The 20,195-nt window shown below is 39.3% G+C and overlaps 2 protein-coding genes across 12 annotated transcripts in view; both read right to left on the reverse strand.

Moving 5' to 3' along the window:
• UNC80 (unc-80 homolog, NALCN channel complex subunit) overlaps window positions 1-20,195 on the reverse strand; it is a 228,801-nt gene that overhangs the window by 176,979 nt on the left and 31,627 nt on the right. For all 11 annotated transcript variants that reach the window (XM_021667055.2, XM_021667047.2, XM_021667043.2 and 8 more), the window contains exons 8-12: window positions 5,479-5,740; window positions 4,261-4,395; window positions 2,543-2,759; window positions 1,709-1,849; window positions 429-697 (exon numbers count right to left, since the gene is read on the reverse strand). In XM_021667055.2, coding sequence (XP_021522730.2) covers window positions 429-697; window positions 1,709-1,849; window positions 2,543-2,759; window positions 4,261-4,395; window positions 5,479-5,740 — 1,024 coding nt within the window. The remainder of the gene's footprint in view (window positions 1-428; window positions 698-1,708; window positions 1,850-2,542; window positions 2,760-4,260; window positions 4,396-5,478; window positions 5,741-20,195) is intronic.
• On the reverse strand, window positions 9,925-10,710 carry LOC105712651 (zinc finger protein SNAI1-like). Its single transcript, XM_064372816.1, has one exon. The coding sequence runs from the start codon at window positions 10,708-10,710 to the stop codon at window positions 9,925-9,927; it is 786 nt and encodes a 261-aa protein (XP_064228886.1).

A 20,195-nucleotide genomic window follows, 5' to 3' on the forward strand; every position in this document is an offset into this window, starting at 1 on the left:
GCACTCTTGAGAATGCAAGCTTAAATCTTTTAAGAACTTCTATTCATTTTTCTGGCTACACAGGAGGTTTGTAGTCCTGTTGCTTATATATCAAAATAAAATAAGTGAAGAATTTTTTTCTCTCATTCTAGAAAAAAGAGACTTATTAAACACACACATATGTATATTTATTTATGTATGTTGGGGATTCAGTAACAGTTTGGGGTTATAAAAATATTCTGAGATCAGATCAAATCTAATGTAATAATTGAAAAAAGTAAAGTGCATCTATTATGGTTGACACATTTGTGAAATTTTTTCAAGGGTGGCTTTTTCATTTCAAGGTTTGATATTTCTAAGAGTCTATGTGCCCATTTTGCATCCAACAATGAAAAAATGCACCAAATAATATCTGTCCAACTTTGGTAAGAAAAATTCTTGCTTCTTACAGAAAGATCAAGCATTCCATTCTTGTGGACAAAGTTATTGGTCCCATCAATATGTTCTGTGTCCTCTAGGTAGCTGTAGTTTATGCAGGAGTCTGTGAGGCTTCGAGGAAGGTTCGCACATGCCAGGGGTTCATGTGGCATCTCTGGGATAGGCACCTGGTTGCAGAGTTTCCTCATATGCTCACTGAAAAAGTCTGCGTAGCCTACATTGAATGACGCCAACGTGGTATTGAAGGTCGCAACAGTGATGGTGGATATCTGAGATCGCACTAATAAAATGAAAGCAATGTCTTAGTTCTCCCTACATTAACCTACAAAATCCGTTAGACAGTTATGTTATTATTTCAATAATGGCCATAACAACAGCTGTAGTTTTTGAAAATATTTAACTTATACTTTCAAACTATTCTCAACTCTCATCAAACTACTGAAGCTACTAAAGCCATAGGTCATAGAAAAATGTGAATTATAACTGGCTTTCTTAAGGCCAAGATTAGGATTTAACATCTGTCTAACACTGACTTTGTTATTCAGAATAGATGAATTTTACCCACTGTTAGATGATCGATCATATTGATATAAACTATTTGTTTATAGCATTTTTATCTAGTATATTAATGAACAACAAACATGAATAATTTTTTTCTCCTTTAGCTAAAAGTAACTGAATGTAAATTTATGGTGGTAACTAACAGATGTCATCGAACACCTGAAATACAGTGCAGATCAAAGAGGAACCAAATTTATGCTTCTATGAGAGCATAAGAAAAAAAATTGATTATTCTGTTAAAAGTACAGAATAAGAACCTGTCTTGGATTACACTCAGAGGCACATGTTTGCTCCACATAAAATGCATAAGAACTTATCTAAAATAGAAGCTGTCTGAAAAAAAAAATTGGCGGCCTTGGAAGGCAGTGACTTTCCTCCCACTGAAGCCCTTTCAGAGGATCTCGTAGAGGGGATTAAAGCACTGAATCTAGATATCTTCCAAGGTCTCTTTCAGCCCTGTGAGTCTATGATCTTTTGAAAAGAAATATGAATGGCTTGTCCTTATACTCCCTCTGAGAGGTATGGTGTTTACAGTGCAGTGTTAAATAGCTCTTGCTACTAAGGATATGCTAAAAATGGCTAACAAGTAAATTGCCAAGCAGTACAGATCAAGAATGCCAGTTTTCAGAAAACACAGGAAGTGGATTACAATGGGAAACTAACATGGTGTAAGAACAGAAACAAGAAAAGAAATCTGAACTTCTGCCCATAGGTCTCACCTCTTACCCACCTTCCTTGACGGTGTTTTCTCCATGGCTGTTGGAGGGGTCCGGCAGGTCGCTTACCAGGGTGTGATGGGAGTGGGAATGCCTGGCACTCAGACTCTCCATCTCAGTGGCTGCATCTGAACTGCCTCGCCGGGTCAATTTCCCTGGGATGAAAAATAACACCCCACAAGAGGGTTTTAAAATCGGAAAGGTTCTTTATCAAGGTATTGTCTTTCCCAAGGACAGCAGGGATAGTGAGGGGCTGTTAGAAAGAGTGTGAAGCACAGACAAAAAAGCAAGAACTGAACTTTCCATGGGGATATTCGGGGTCAGGATGATTGATGAAGCTGCCTGTGATAAGGTCAGCCCCAATCTTAGGCAAATGTCAGAAACCATCTGTTGTGGCCCAGCTAGCAGTCAGCTCCTGATTTTAAACTGACCTACTTAATATGCAATCCAGAAAGAAAAAAAAAAAAAATATATATATATATATATATCCCTTTACTTTGCTGCTTTTTTGAAAAAAAAAAAATCAAAGTTTAACAAAAATCTGCTATTTAGGTTCACAGTGGAAATTAATGCACAGAGTATCCTAATGCCATGTTTCTTCATCTAGAATGATCTAAAAAATAAGATTTTTACCTAATTATATTGAATTCTTGCATAATTTCTTCAATTATCTGGATTTATTTGGCTGTGAAAACACAGCATTATTTTTGTCCTAGAGAACTTGGATTTGACCCTCAAATTTCGTGGCTGAACTGTTCAAGAAAGATTCAGATTTGCCCAGGAGCCCTAGATCCAGTTCTAAACAGGTCACTTAAACTCTGCCCTACTTTGAAAGGTCTGGTGATCACCTAAAATGGTGGTTTGCCAGCCTCCTTTCTCAATTCCTCGCCTGTCTTCTCCCAGCCCAGAGAAACTTCCAAAGGAGAATGTGCTGCGCGTGGGGGACACATCCAGGTGGTCCTCGTGAAGCAGGAAGGGCACTCCCATTCTCCGTGGCCTCCTCTTGCCCGTGTGGTGGAATGGAATGGAGCCTTTCCTCTCTCGGTCTTCTTTGCGGCTCTTGAACTACAGTGATGAAAGATGTAGAATTAGGCACAGGGCAAAGAAAAGGCTGCAATCTGCTTCCCAAGGTGCTCCATGACCTGCTGTAAAATACTGAAAAAGTTCCAGGAAGAGGAGACCCAGAAGTCACTGAATATCATCCAATAGAAATGGGAGAAATTTCATGTTCAAAGAGTGAAAGGCCACGTATTCCATGGGTGGGTTGGACTAATGGTTTGCAAAGCGTGGTCCCTGGACTGGTAGCATGAGCATCACTTGAGAACTTACTAGAAATGCAAATTCTCAGACATATTGTATCAGGCCCTCAGAAGTTAAGGTCCAGCAATGTGTGTTTTAACAAGCCTAGTAGGTAATTCTGATGCACACTAAAGTTTGCAAATCACAAAATGAGAGTCACTACTTGAACCAGCCCATCTTTTTCTGTCCCATTTTTCATGATGGTGATCCATTGTTCCAGTTATCCAACTCTAAATGTGTGCCACTGTTCGTAAGGACAGTGAAGAAGATACAGACCATACATTGCCACAAACCCATTATTCCCACCAAATGAGTTCAAAACCAAGTTCAACTAAAAGTTTAAAATTGCTTGAGAAACTTTTAAAATATAACAATTCCTTAGCCTAACTTTCAGCAATTCTGGTTTAATTCATCTGGGATTGAGACTGAAGATGTATTTTTTAAAGCTCCTTGAAAATTCTCATATGCAGCCAATATTGAAAATCACTTTTTTCTTTCCAAATGATCAATGTTTTAAGAAAATTGATAGCCATTATCTTTTGTTGCATCATTAACAAAGGCAGAACACTGCTTACTTAGTAACACTTTTGGCTTATAAGTTAATATCATGTTCTATGTTCTTCATCAGCATAATTAAACTAATAGTTTTGAAAATCAGAAAGCAAACCACTATATATATCTATATCTCTATATACATAGGTCTACACATTATTTTCTGTTTATCTCCATATAATTACAAAAAATAAAGGCAGAGTAATGGCAGAAAAATATAAGATATTTAACTAGAAGACCTACTTTTGAGTTTGGACTCAATCTTTGGTAAACTACCTAAAATTTCTAAGGGTCAATTTCTTATATGCAAAATGAAAAGAATAAGGATCTCATTGGATTAAATGAGAACTATTTATAAAAAGTACTTGATAAAAATGAGCTGAACCATACAAATGAAATTTACCATCATTGTTACCACAACTACTTCCACCACTACACTACTTTACACTGCTTTAAGCATGTGATCAGGACTGAGGTTCAGGACTGAGGTTCGCGACAACCCTGTGGAGGATTTAGAATAGGAAGTACACTCATACACACAGAGGAACTTGCATAGGGGTATGCTGCGAGTCAGTGTTACAGCTAGGACCTGACTTGGGTTTCTAGGGTCCCTTTCCCACCCCAACACATACTGCAGTATGACTAGAAACATCTCATGCCCCACTGACATTTTTTCATTACCAAAATATCAAAGAGCATAAGGATTTCTACTCACCTTTTTAAAAATATTCATGCCCAGGTCTGAAGAAAGATCTGGGACTGCAGATCTACGCAGATTGGTCAGTGAAATCTTGGAAAAGGCCTCAGCGCTAAGAGATTTTTCCTCCTCATTACACTTCATGGTGAGATCCTTAATAAAGGTAAACAATGATCAAGCACTTAGGACTTTACATTCAAATACTTTTCTTATTGAAATGTTACATTTTTAATAGGGATGCACCTACTGCTTTGATATCTATGAAGAATTTAACTTATATGTCTGGACTCTAGAATCCAAATTCTGCTAGTGAGAAGATATATTTCATATTAATTGTAATTTCTGTTTGGAGTTTTTGGCAGTGAGGTCTTGCAGAACCAGATCTAGAATGCTAAGAAAATAGAAGATGATATCTCTCTTTTTTTTTAATTGAAATGAGTGTTTTTTTCCATCAAATGATTCAGTAAAGCAGATACCCATGTAGGCAGAATATCAACTCTAAAACAGATTATATATTTTTTAATTCTGATATTGCTCATATTTATTTTCAGAATATGCAGAAAAAAAATTCAGACTCAGTCAATTCACATTTCAGTAAATCCAAACAACTGGAACATACTATAAGTCACATTTTTCTCTACATTTTCAGCACCTAGTGTTGATGAGAAAGAGGGGAAGAACAAGTGTTCAAGCTGATATTAGGTCATTCATTTATGAAAAAGCAATTGTCATGAGGATATCACCATATCGGTACACATTCAGTTTACTTCTCCAAACATTTATAACAAATAGCAAGACTATCAAAATGAGATATTCCTAATGATGACATTAAGACACTGAAAAATGTTGAGTTATGAAAAGAGGTTACATCTGTTTAGTAAAATGCTATGTTACACATTTTATGATATTGGTAATCAACAGATTAAATGTCAGAAGTCTCTATTAATTACTACTTTGATTATCCAGAATACCCAATTTTCCACTATTCTAGATAAACAAAGACTTATACTAAATTAGCATGTGCAAGAGGTGCACTTTTTCAAATGATTACGTGCTAAAGAGCAGCAAAGTGTCAAGCGTGCAAGATGGAAGGGAAAAGATAATGTCAACAGTGTAATCCACCAACCAAATAGCACTCGAGTACATAAGAGCTTGATGCACAGAGAAAAAAAGAAAATCCATTATGGCAATGGCAACGTTGCTTATTTGAATGACAATGAACTTAGATTTTCTTACTTGGGTTTTGTGGGTGTTCACTAGTGAGGGAGCAGCTGCCACCATGGAGCTACTCCTGGGTCTGGGCAGGAGAGGTATATCTGGCTCTGGAGGTTTTTCTGGCTTCTCTTCCAACATGTGTCGCAGCCTTTGTAGATAGTACATCAGAGACCACTGAGTGCCTTCCTCAGACCAATGGGGCTGAAGTAGGCAGCGCAGAACAGCAACGTCAAAGTAGGTGGCATAGCGGGACCTTTGGCATGGAGGTATCACGAGAGAGGCCCTGTTCCCCATGGCAGAAAGAAAATGATTATACTGGCAGTCAAGCCCTCTGAGGGCAGCACAGCATGGCTTATAGCTCTACTTTTCTTATTTGTTTATTCATTTACTTGTTTCTTATGTGGTTTATTCTAATATGCTTCTAACTGGTCTCTCATTCCACTTTCACTAAACATCTCCTGGAAGTAGAAATATTGAGAGAGTTTTGAAGGGTGGATAGGAATTGGCCAGGCAAAGTTGAGGTTTGGGCAGGAGGGAGGATTGGCATTTCTGTCAGAGGGAATAATGCCTACAAATGTATGACTTTTAAAAATATGGGTTTGAGGGGGAGACCCTAAGTAATTGGTGAGTAATTTGGGTGATGAACAATGATGAGAGTGAGAGCTATAGAAATAGATGACGTTCAGATTTCAATGCTTCCTTTATGCTAAGATTGGTTTTGACTTTTACCCTGATAGAAATAGGAATGATATTTGAGTTGCTTACTTCATTGAGCTACTTTAATTTCAGTTGTGAAAATACATAAAATAACTAAGGAAGGTACAAAATGCTAAGAAACAGAAGTTTCATATCAGGAAAATAAATAAAGGAATTTTGAAAATTCTAAAGTTACCTACCCTTGTAAGAGAGCAAAATTAATTTTTTAAAAAATCTCAAGTTCCTGGGATTCTATTATTCAATTTAAACACACAATATATTCATTAACTAGTGTTCAATTTAATTCTACTACAAAGTAGTTTTAAGAATTTACTCAGATTAATACATCATCCTAGGTATCTTAGATGCAACAAATTGAATGTTTGTGCCCTACAAAATTCATATGTCGAAATTCATAATCCCTAACATTATGGTATTAGGATGTGGGGCCTTTGGGAGATAATTCGGTCATGAGGGTAGCGTCCTCAAGAATGAGATTAATGCTCATATGAAAAAAGGACTCCAGAAAGATTTCTGCCCTTTTTTCACTAAGTGAACATACAACAAAAAGATAGCTATCTGCAACCTGGAAGAGGGCTCTCACCAGAACCTGGCTGCGCTAGCACTGTAATCTCAATCTTTCAGCCTCCAGAACCATGAAACATAAATTTCTGTTATTTAGAAGGCACCCAGGCAATGGTACTTTTGTTATAGCATCCAAAACTGACTAAGACATTAGCAGATTTAAAGGGAAGTTTAACGTCCTCACCTTGAAGAACATATGGTCTAGTGAGAAAGACAGACAATAAATGACAAAATACAAACTTAGAACTTCTGGGATCCAAGATGGTATCTTAAATCTAAACTTAACTCCCAAGCATAATTTCCTTCTGATTTAGGTGATGCAAAAGAGAGATGTTTGTACCCTACCATAAACTAGCAAATGGTGCTACCCACACACGAAGTGCTCTCAAAAAATACAACCATGGAGAGTGAGCAGAGATTTTCCTAAACTTCTCAAGCCCATATTTTTTGAATTAAAAATCCATCGCTCACTAGTGGTTCAAGAAAATAATTCCATAGGACACAGCTTCTATTTAACCCATTAAGTAGAATAAAAACTATGGAGTAAGGACTTGGATGTTTGGTGAAACTTTGTCTCACTTGATATGTTTGCTGTGAGCCATTAGTAAAATATATTTCTGACTGTGGGTTTCAGTAAAAAGTTCAAAAATACAAAGCCCTGAAAATTTTTTTTTACAGCTTTTCCATTTCCCTATTGAAGCACATACCACACTTTGTTATTTTGTCTCTCTCTTTTTTTTTTTTTTTGAGACAGAGTCTTGCTCTGTCACCCAGCCTGGAGTGTGCTGGTGTGATCTCGGTTCACTGCAACCTCTGCCCCTGGGTTCAAGCAATTCTCCTGCCTCAGCCTCCCAAGCAACTGGAATTACAGGTGACTGCCACTACACTCGGCTAATTTTTGTATTTTTAGTAGAAACGGGGTTTCACCATGTTAGTCAGGCTAGTCTCGAACTCCTGACGTCAGGTGATCTCCCCACCTCCATCTCCCAAAGTGCTGGGATTACAGGCATGAGCCACCACACACAGCCTATTTTTTCTCTTGTTAACATCATTGTCTGATGGATTGAGGGGCAATTGCCTGTGTACACAATGGTTTTGAATTTCAATGGTATCTTATAGTCTAATATTCTTGAATATTTTGACAAGTAGGAAATTAAATATAAACGGGAGTTCAGAAGTTCAAACACAATGTGGGTTGACAATTATAGGAAAAGAAGCCCTCTGCAATCCCTAAATTCCCATATACAGTATGCCAGAGTTTATGAGACCTAGGATACTCACTCTTTGGACATCAATTTCATGACAACTTTCAATCCATCATGAAGTCTCATAGACTCTCCTTCCAACCGCTTCTCATCAGTTCCACAGACACCACTCTAGTCCTAGCCACTAACATCTCTCATCAGGCTTATTGCAATTACTTCCTACTAATCTTATAGTTTCTCCTCTTATTCCTCCATTCCCTAGTTCAAACCCTTCGAATAAAATGCAAACTCCCTCACAGTAGGAACCAGGCCTGCAGAGCCTGGTTGGGTTTATCACTCCAGTCTCATTCTCTATTATGCTGGCCCTGGTGTGCCAGTTATTGACTTATTGCCTCTCAGCCCCAAATACATCTTTTGGTAAAAAGCCCTGTTTTAATATTTCCTTAAATTGTCCAGCATGCCACTTATTTACTCCTGAGACCCAATTTGAAGGAAACTAAAAACCTTGATTTTAATTTCTACCCATTTCCTAAAAGGCTTTCACTAACCTTCCCTTCCCCCACCCACCCCATTTCTCCTTCTTAAAGATGCATGACCCAACCCAATCCTCTCAGCCAATTATTTATACCTCAGATGATAGGATTTCTTTCTCCACCCCTCCCCACCATGCTGTACTCTTGGATTTATAAACAAAAGACCAAGTATAGGGTTGTCGTGCTGCCAGCTGGGTAATTTTAGGTCTTCAAGGCTTTGTGACAATCATTTGATTTATTATAAGAGCCTGTAAAACCATTGTTTTCTTGACTAGGCTGCTGTGGTCAAGACAGTTATTACTAGTTCAACCAAATATTTCCTCCCCATTGGAATAGCTGGTAGTTATTCTTCACCTGTTACTCTCTGCCCCACACTGTAAAGTCCCCAAATATTTCTATTTAGTAAATTAGATTAGAGAGTTCCATAAATTACTTCAAATTCCTATAGCAGTGCTCCATATGAGATGACCATGAATCACCTTCATGGGAATCCTTCCTTACAAGAAGGATAGGAAGGAGGGAGGTTGTTAAAAACCCAGGCACTGGGTCTTACCCCAGACTTCCTAAACCAGAATTTCAGAAGATGTGGTCCAGGAATATTTATTTTAAACAACATTCTCAAGTACTCCTTGAATATTTTTTTAAATATATAAATTTTATTGAATGCCAATAAACTGCACACATAACTATACAAAACGTTTCCTTCATGCATAATGTTTGAAATGTAAGTATCAATGTATCTTGAAAAATGTAAACATCTTCCTCCCAGGCTACTTGTTGGGCTCCCAGAATAGTTCTGGGAGATACATCCAGCAAACCAGAGCACCTCACTTGGGCCACCATTATTCACAGTCCCTTTTGAGACATTGTTAAATTGCCTGGGAACAGGTGTCAACCACACCAAACAGGAGGCTGAAATAGCTGCCCAGGCTCGGGGCATCTCAGGCTCTAGGCACATCCTGGTGTTGGCCATTTCCCTCGAAGGTGTGGCTGAACCTGGGGGTCGATTATTGCAGTCACACCTCATGGAGGGTGGCCTGAGGGTTCCTGGGTGGGAAGGAGGGGTTCCCTGACTGGGGTGGGAATTTCCCAGTCAGTCTGTCAGCTCTTGTCCTGTAGCTCAAAGCAGCTGTATCCAAACAGCTCTGAATACAAACACACGCAGAAAGGCCAGCTCAAGAATGCCCCCGAGCTGGCGCTGCCAGTTGCCCTCCAGCCAGTCATCCACAGATATGACCATGGGAAGGCCTCTTTCAGAGTCCACTGAGGGATCCAGGCAGAGGGAACAGAATCAGAAAAGGTTTTCCAAAGTCCTGTGGAGCCGATGCACCCAGAAGTGGGAATCACGTGGCAGTGAGAAGGAAGTGGGATCCTTCCTTCTGGAGCTTAGGGAGGCTGTTGGTTATGGGGGGCGCTCAGGTATAGAGAGGAAGAGGGAGCCTCTAGGGTCAGCGGGAGCCCCCTGAGCAGCTCGACTCTTGGTGCTTGTGGAGCAAGGCCATTCGGGAGAAGGTTTGAGTGCACGCCTGGCACTGGTACTTCTTGACCTCCAAGTGGGTCTGGAGGTGGGCCCGCCGGTTGGAGCGGTCGGCGAAGGCGCGGCTGCAGTGGGGACAGGAGAAGGGCTTCTCACCGGTGTGGGTCCGGACATGGCACCGCAGCAACCAGGGTCTGGAGAAGGTCTTCCCGCAGGTTTCACAGACGAATGGTAGCGTGTGGCTTCGGATGTGCATCTTGAGGGCACCCAGGCTGAGGCATTCCTTATTGCAGTATCTGCAGTTGAAGGCTTTTCGAACCTGGGAATCCTTGGTCTCAGAGAGCTGGGCCAGCCGCTTGGGCACTTGGCCCAAGCCTGGCAAGGCGGCATAGGCCTCGGCCTCCAAGGAAGAGGCTGAAGTGGAGAAGATAGACAAAGGAGCCTGTGAGAGTGGGCTGGGGGGCTGGGAGCCTTTCCCGCTGTCCTCATCCGCCTTGCGACTCTCCTGGGAGAGTCCCAACTGGAGGGAGGCCTGGGCAATTGGCTGGGCGTGGAGCGCCAGGAAACCGTCCCAGATGAGCGTTGGCAGCGAGGTGGTGGGATAGAGGATCTCCGGACATGGAATGGTGGCTCCCAGCAAGTGGGCCTGCTCGTAGGCTTGCTGGAAGGTAAACTCTGGATGAGAGTCCTGCAGCTTGCTGTAGTTTGGCTTCCGATCGGGGTCATAGGGCCTCCTGACAAGGAAATAGCGCGGCATGGTGGCCGAGGTGACGGGGTCACCCAGTTGAGCAAGAGTAGTGCAAAAGATCCACTCACTCACTCTAGGCCGAGCGGCCGAGCAATGAGTGCAGCCGCCCCGCCAACTCGCTTAAGTACTACAGGGGCGAGCAGGGTGGGGCCTTTCCGGTCACGCCTCTTTATGACCTTCGCGCCAATCTGAGGCGCGCCTCCGCCAAAGGGCACGAAGTGGGCGGGGCCTGACTGGGCTCGCACCGGACCTTGGGCCCTCCTTGAATAATCTTTTTTTTTTTCTTTTTGAGATGAAGTTTCACTCTTCCGCCCAGGCTTGAGTGAAGAGGCGTCATCTCGGCTCATTACAACTTCCGCTTCCAGATTCAAGTGATTCTTCTGCCTCAGCCTTCCGAGTAAGTGGGATTACAGGTGCCCGCCACCATGCCTGGCTAATTTTTGAATTTTTAGTAGAGATGGGGTTTCGCCGTGTTGGCCAGGCTGGTCTCCAACTCCTGACCTCAGGTGACCCACCTGCCTTGGCCTCCCAAAGTGCTAGGATTACAGGCATCAACCACCACGCCCGGCCTTGAATAATCTTAATAATCCTATTCGAAAATGCTGTAACTGAGAAAATATGTTGACAGTCTTGTTCCTAAGGGCAACAGATGACTAAATTGGTATTAATGTACCTCTCCTTAAGGTATTATTCAGTCACTAGTTTATTTGACTTAATGTGTGAGCTGTACTGCACTGAATATTCAATAAAAGGTATGATCAGTAAATATTTTTTATTTCATTTAAGACAGCATTATCAGGTATGATCAACGTGTCACTATCCAGCAGACTAACATGCGAGAAATAAATTTACATAACTGGATAAAAATGATATGAGGAAAGCTTCTTAGGTCATGTGATAGAAAAATTCTTTCCAACTCTAATATCCTCTGAATCTAAAAGTTATTTCCTAGAAAAAAATTAAAAATGAAAATGTTATAAAAGGATATGAATACAATTTCTCTCTAAATATGTAAAAATAATGGCAAAAAGCATATATATATAAAAAGTTAATAATGTTTACAGCTACTTGATGGTTCATGGATGATTTTTACTTATTTTAAAAATATTTTATATATTTAATTTTTTTCTGTAATTGGCTCTATAGGAAATTATACACATAGAACAAACAACATATTATGACAGAAAAGCATTTCAAAATTGGCAAGAATTTCTTTAGTCTATTTTCCAGGCAACTATGGCTTTGGAAAACCAAGTTATTAATTAGGGTTGGGACCTGACAGCAGAAAGTATTGAAGGCAGATAAGGCACTCTGGAAATAACAGACAATCTACGGAAGCAGAGAACTGCAGAAATCAATCTTGACTCTATGCAGTATTTAATGAAGCATAAATTAACTCTCTGCATATAGTAATTAAAGATGAAATCTCACATTAATTTAAAAACTAGCTACCTGTTTACTTTTGCAGAGTGCAGAGAAGACTGATGTGCAGTTCAGTCAAGGTCAGAGCAAAAGAGATAATGAATTATATTTGATAAAAGCAGACAGCTTTTGTTACTAGGATATTTGCATTGCTTTGTTATTAAAGTTATCTTCTTTTGTGAACTCGTCCAATAAAGACATGTTAACATTTGTATTTTTTGAAAGCTCTACTTTGTGCATCATTTGCATGGCAACCAACTACTGTAACTCAGCAGAGAGAAAACCTAACTCATTTTTCGAAAGTGCCACTGATTCATGTCTAATTAACATATATGTGTATATATTGCTGTGGGTGACTACGCACATATATGTGTCAGAGTATGCATATATATATATAGTGCTTGAGTGTAGACATATCAGAGAAAAAAATGTCCATTCACAAATAGGAATCTTAAACATTATAGCTGGCTTTGTTTTTACAGGCAAATCAGAATGGAACCACTGACACTTGATTTTGTCAGAAAAAGAAACATCATTTACTGTCTATTTGTCTATATTTGTAAATTTCTATGCTTACTATGGATGAGAGAAATTATGTAAGAAATATATGTTAATGAATATTTTATGATGTGATCTTGGTTTTCATGATTTTTTTTAAAGTAAGGCAGAAGCATAGTATTTGAAGTAAAAAATTACTTACTCTTATTTGAAATTAAGTTAAACTTTTGGAATTTGTATGAAACAGAATTAGTTCAGGAGGAACACTCAATAACTGATGTGAAAAATATGTACAAAAATAACCATAATAATTTTAATATATTAAATGATGGTGACATTATCATCATCATTTCTAGCCTCCAACATAGCCCCCAATGATCCCTCCCTCCTGGTATTCACATCCTAGTGTGGTCCCCTCCCCCACTGCACTAAAGTTAGTTGGTGTGATACAAAGAGTATAGCAGAATTGGTGGTAGGCCACTTCAGAGATTAGGTTATAAAAGATTAGGTCATAGAAGATTAGGCTTTAAAAGATTAGGTCATAGAAGATTAGGTCATAGAAGATTAGGTTTTAAAAGATTAGGTTATAAAAGCATCCATTTTGGATGCTCCCTTTCTTTCTTGAATAATTTGTTTTGGGGAAACCAGCTTCTATGTTATGAGCAGCCCTATGGAAAGACACAGATAGTGAGGAATTTTGTCCTCTGGCCAAGGGCCATCTGAGTGAGTTTGAAAGCAAAGCCTCCAAACCAGTCAAGCTTTCAGAAACCTACAGCCCTAGCCAACAGCTTGAGAGACCCTGCACCACAATCACTCAGCTAAGCTGTTTCAGCATTCATAATCCTCAGAAACTATGCAAAAAAAAAAAAAAATGCCCTTTGTTTTAAACTGCTAGGATTTGGGATAATTTGTTATATAGAAATTGACAACTAATACAGATTTTGGAACCAAGATAAAACCCTAAATTTTGAAAATGGTTTTGGAATCAGGCAGTAGTTAGAAGACTTTGAGGTGTGTATGTGTGTGTGTGTGTTTCTGTGTGTGTGTATTTGTGTATTTTAAAGCATAAATTGGCCGGGCAAGGTGGCTCAAACCTGTAATCCCTGCACTTTGGGAGGCTGAGGCGGGCAGATCATGAGATCTAGAGATGGAGACCATCCTGGCCAACATGGTGAAACCTTGTCTCTACTAAAAATACAAAAATTAGCTGGGCATGGTGACACATGCCTGTAGTCCCAGCTACTCAGGAGGCTGAGGCAGAAGTATCGTTTGAACAGGAGGTGGAGGTTGCAGTGAGCCAAGATCATGCCACTGCACTCCACTCCAGCCTGGGTGACAGAGTAAGACTCCATCTCAAAAAAAAAAAAGCATAAATTACCTTACATAGATTGTGAGTAAAACTCTTGAACATTGAGAAGGCTGCTGGTGAGGGCTTAACAAGAAGTAGGGGGTGTACTATTGGAAACTGGAGAAAGAGAATCCTTGTTATGTAGTAACAGAAAATTGGTTAGCTGTGATTTGGAAAGTTAAAAAAACAAGTGCCTAACAAACTGGGTGATCTAACAAAGGAGACTTCCAGATAAAGTGTTCTAATTTCTCCTTGCTGCTTATAATAAGTTGAGGGAGAAAAGATATGAACTAAAGGAGGAACTGTTAAAGACTAATGAGCTGAACCTTGATTTTGAAAAATCTCAGCTTCTCCAGATAGCAAATAATGCTAAAATTAATAAATGGCTTCCAATAAAGCATCAAAAATAAAGAACTTTGAAAAAATATAATCTAGAGATGAAGCCAACTGTGAGAGTTACACAGTCATTTGTTAAAACTTCAGAATGATTTCTGGCCATACCTAAGAATATCATTCCATTAGATGAAAGCCCCCTTAAATTAGACTTTGAGAGTATGATTTGAATCCAAACATTTATAATTTCATATACTTCATATATACATACATATATATATATATATATATATAAAACTTCCAAGAAACTTAAGGGCACTTAAATTTCTTAGAGGTTCAACATAAGCACAAAATTGAAATGGGATTATCTCAAAGAGACTTCTGGATGTGGATTTTTTCCATTCTAGTGGACTCTAAAAGGATTCACAGTGAACCCACAAAGTTTTAATAATAACTATATCAGCAATAACGCTTCCAGAGACAGTTCATAATGGAACCATTAACACTTGATTTTTTCAGAGAAAAGAAACATCATTTACTGTCTATATGTCAATATTTGTGAATTTCTGTGCTTACTATGGATAGGAAAAATTATGTAAGAAATATAAGCTAATGAATATTTAATGACCTCAGAATTTTACACTATTAAACACTGTTAATGTTTTGTGTTATGTTTTGGGAGTCTAATAGCCCCAAAACTTTACTGGCAGGCAGCAAACTGAGGAAACTACTCAGCTATAAACACATGCTATCTTTTTTGAAAAGGGAAAGCTGATTTCGAGAATAGAATTAATAGCCAGAGGGTGGAGCCAAAAGCCATGGGCAAGAATAGCACTGAGTTCTAATCAAGGACCTTCCAACATTTTTCCATCTTAATTTCAAAACTGCTTCTCATTTTATCTCCTTGAATAGACATGTCCAGAGCAGGTATCCTATGCCTATTTTATCATTATACCTATTTTACCATTGTATGTTGGGGGTGGTTGGTGCAGATAACCATATCTCTTTAGTCCACAGGTATTTTAAATCACTTTGGTAACATCTCATAGGTAACAGATTAGTAGGAAATAATGATTAGTGTAGAAATACTAGTTCGGAAGCAGTTGCAAAAATCCAAGTAAGGGCTGGGTATGACGGCTCAGACCTGTAACCCCAGCACTTTGAAAGGCTGTGGCAGGAGGATCACTTGAGGCCAGGAGTTCAAGACCAGCCTGGGCAACATAGCAACACCATGTCTCTATAAAAAGTTTTTTTAAAAAATAGTGGGACTTGGTGGTGCACATTGTATTCTTGGCTACTTGGGAGGCTGTGGTAGGAGGATTGTTTGAGGATTGTTTGAGTCTAGGAGTTTGAGGTTACAGTGAGCTGTGAATATGCCACTGTACTACAGTCTGAGTGATAGAGTGAGACTCTGTCCCTAAAAAATTAAGTTATAAAAAGAAATCCAAGTAAGAAATAAGGATATGAACTAAGCCAGTGACTATGAGGTTGGAGAAAAAAGATTTGACATATTAAGAAGGCAGAATGTAAAGGAGTTGGAGTGGAGTGAACCTCATATTTTTGACTAGAATATCTAGGCCAGTGGTGGTGCCATACACTGGCATCGAAATAAATGAATATATGAATATTTCAATAATAAAATAAATATAAAGACTGTAGCACAATTTTGCACGCATAGATGTCCAAAAAGGTAGTTCTTATTCTCTTAGCCTGTGTCCTAAGTAACTACCTTTACCCAAATCTGATTTAATTATGCTATTGATAACTTCATTGTGATCAAATAAAATGAAGGCCTTGTGGAGGTAATGGTGGTCATAATGGTTACTTTTGAATCAGTGGAAGGCTAATATAGGAAGAGTTTGTGCAACTTAAAAAACAAATGTGTAGACAGATTTTAGGAGAGACACCCTTGATTCCCATCTGATGATGTTCACACCCTTTATCATCTTCTCTTGAGTGTAGGCAGGACCTGTGACTTATTTATGATCAATAAAATATGGAAAAGGTAAAGGGATGTCACTCCCATAATTAGGTTACCTTATATGACAAAGGTAATGAGACATCACTCCTGTGGTTATGTCACAATATAAACACTGTATTAGCAGACTGAAATTAGAGAGAATTTCTCTCTCTCGCTTGTTTGAACAAGTCAGCTGCCATATTTTGAGGTAGCTTATGAAGAGGGCCATGTGGAAAATAACTGTGGGTAGGCTTCAGAAACTAAGACCAGTCTCCAACTAATACCCAGCAAGAAAACAAGGACCTCAGTCCTAGAACTACAAGGATATAAATTCTGTCAACAACCTGAGGAAAGCTGTAAGTAGATATTTCCCCGGTTAAGCCTGTGAGGCAATTACAGTCCATGCCAACACCCAGATTTCAGCTTGGTAAGACCCTGAAGCAGAGAACCCAACTAAGTTGTTCCTGGGTTTCTCCCTACAATTGAAAGATAATAAATGTGTGCTGTTTCATTTACTAAGCATGTTGTAATTTGTTACACAGCAGAAAAAAAAAAAAAGCAAGAACCATAGACAGAAACTAGCAGAATATCAAATTTTTATCACATATAAGGACATCCTACTAAATAGAGAAATCTAAAAATAAAACAAGCTTCATGAGGGAGTATTAAATTGATCATTCCTTAAAGTTGTTAGTACATCAGCTAGGTCATAGGAGATTGAATTGGTTATCCTCACAGAGTTCCTTCCATATTACTTTAAAAATTTTTAACTTTCAATTTTTTGTTTTAAATTGATGCATAATATTATATATTTATGCAGTACAATGTGATGTTTTAATACGTGGTTATATTGTGGCATGATTAACTCAAACTAAGTAACAGATTCATCATCATCTCAGATATCTTTTTTGTGGTAAAAATAGTTAAAACCTGCTCTTTTAGTAATTTTGAAATACACAATGCTTTATTGTTTATTATAGTCACCATTCTGTACACTAGCTCACTAAAGCTCCTTCCTCCCATCTAACTGAAATTTTGTACCCTTTGATCAACATCTCCCCTTCCCTATCCATTCCCCTCTCTCAGTTTCTGATAACTATCATTCTACTTCCATGAGTTCAACTTTTTAAGATTTCATGTATATTATTTAATTTTAAATGCTTATCACCATTGACCTGGGACAGTGAATCAGTGGATAAATACAAATAATTCTGTTTACACAACCAAAGTTGCTATCAAAATGTCATAGTCCCTACCAGCAGATTATTCAATTAGGCCACTTGCTTTTAAAGTCCAAAAACCCCTTCCACACTCTCTCGTGGAAGCCTGTCTTCCCCTCCTAAACTCCATCTCTCTCTCTATTCCCTTCCACTCAGTGTGGAAGCTGCTTTCCTCTCCTGGATTCCATCTTTCTGGATTCTCTCACTCAGTGTGAGAGTTAGCTGTTTCTTTCTCTCTCCTCTTGTTTCTCTCTCTCTTTAAATAAATCACTTTCTACAAACAAACAAAAAAATTAAGTCCAAAGAAAGACACAAAGACACATACATTATTTACATATTATATTTTTAAAGCATAAAATAATATTTTGGTTAAAAATTGTATTAAAATGACTCTGTTCTTTCAACAATTCTAAGAAATCTTTCAAAAACAGTGCACCCATGTAGCCTGATTCTGGTGCCAGTTGGAGGTAGATCATTTGAAAAACATCAAATGAAAAGTTAAGTCAGATACCAGGAGGAAATATCTGTGAATCCTTTTTTGTTTTTTTTTTTATAAAGGACTAGTATCCAGAATATACACAATATTCTTAACATTTAATAGTAAGACAACCTAGTTAAAAAGTGGGCAAAATGTTTGAATAAACATTTCATCAAAGAAGATATTCAAATAGCGGATAATCACATGAAAATATATTTATCATTACTCATTAGGGAAAAGTAAATTAAAACAACAATTGGATCTGACTTCATACTCACTAGAATGACTAGAATAAGAAAGACAGACAATAACAAGTGTTCCTGAGGATATAAAGGAACACGCCCTCATATATTGCTAAAGGGAATGTAAAATGGTAGAGCCATTTTGGAAAACAAGTTGGCAATTTCTAAAAAAATTATGAATTTGCCATGCACCTCACCAATTCCACTCACAGGTATCTACCAATGGAACTGAAAATCTATGTCCACAGAAAAATTCATAAGTACTCACTTTTAGCAGTAGCATCATTCATAATAAAGTGGAAATAACCCAAATATCTATAGACTGGGATGAGTGGATAAAAAATATAAGATCGATCCATACAATAGAATATTATTTAAAGACAAAATGGGCCAAGATGGCTGACTAGAAGCTTAGGTGCTCAGAGGCTTCCACTGAAAAAAAAAAAACATAATAAGCGTGTGAATCCTTCACCAGCAGCCAAGGTATCCAGGTTGTCTCATCAAAATTTACTAGAAGCCTGGCATGACTCATGGAGAGAAGGAAGAACAGTGTGGTGCGGTGGCCCACCTGAGAGCCACACGGGGTAGGGGAACCCCTCCCCTAGCCAAGCAGGAGTTCGCTACCCAGCCGGGGAAACCGTGTTTTTTCCATATTACTGTGCAACCCACGGATCCGAAGATCCCACTCACGAACCCATGCCACCGGGGCCTAAGCATCCTAACCCCAGAACACAGAACACGCAGATTCTTATAGCCTCTCAGCTGGAATCTGCTTAAGCCTATGGAACTCCCGGGGAGAGGGGCAAGCACCAGGGCTGTGGCTGCCAGCTGTCTAAGCTATTTGAGCTCCTGCAGCAGCCAGCACTTGGACTTGTACTGCCTTATACACTAAGCTCCCTGGGTAGGGAAAGGGCAGCACCCATTTCTATAGATCTAGGCTGCGCATTTTCCCTGCTGGAGCTAGAGTGGGAAAGACTTGTCCCCACAGCCTAACACACTGGAGGTAGCAGTCTGTGGCCAGAGTGCCTCTTCAGGCCTAAACCTGACCCATCCTTCCTCATTGGGAGAGGCTTCCCTGTAGGATCTCCAATAACTACAGACAGAGGCTCAGGGACAGAATTCGGATCTCCCCAGGCAGAAGCCCCTAGGGGAAGGGGTGACCACAGTCTCTGTGGACCAGCAGATTTAGTCTCTCCTCCTGGTAGTTCTGAGGAATTTGGGAAGCCCAGAGGAGTGGGTTTCTCCCCAGTGAAACACACCCTCTCCACCAAGGGACAAAGTGCTTCGTTAAACAGGTCCAGCTCCCCATGTCACCCAACTGGGTGAGACCCTCCTACAGGGATTGTTGGGCACCCTGTACAGGAGTGATCCTACTGGCATCACTCGATGTCGCATGTCCAGAAGAAGGAGCAGGCACCCATCTTTGCTGTTCTCCAGCCTCCTTGAATGACATTTACAGGCATGGGAGCAAATCAGATGAACAGGGCCTGAAATGAACCCCCAGCAAACTGCAGTAGTGCTATAGCCCATTCAAAAGTGGGTGAAGGATATGAACAGATACTTTACAAAAGAAGACATACACGAGGCCAACAAATATATGAAAAAATGCTCATCATCACTAGTCATTAGAGAAATGCAAATCAAAACTACATTGAGATACCATCTCACACCAGTTAGAATGGCGATCAATAAAAAATCTGGAGACAACAGATGCTGGAGAGGATGTGGAGAAATAGGAACACTTTTACACTGTTGGTGGGAGTGTAAATTAGTTCAACCATTGTGGAAGACAGTGTGGCGATTCCTCAAGGACCTAGAAATAGAAATTCCATTTGACCCAGCAATCCCATTACTGGGCATATATCCAAAGGATTATAAATCGTTCTACTATAAGGACACATGCACACAATTGTTCATTGCAGCACAGTGTACAATAGCAAAGACCTGGAACCAACCCAAATGTCCATCAATGATAGACTGGACAGGGAAAATG

Source organism: Aotus nancymaae, unplaced genomic scaffold (assembly GCF_030222135.1).
Source record: "Aotus nancymaae isolate 86718 unplaced genomic scaffold, 86718_ANA_hifiasm-v0.15.2.pri h1tg000008l, whole genome shotgun sequence".
Lineage (NCBI taxonomy): Eukaryota > Metazoa > Chordata > Mammalia > Primates > Aotidae > Aotus > Aotus nancymaae.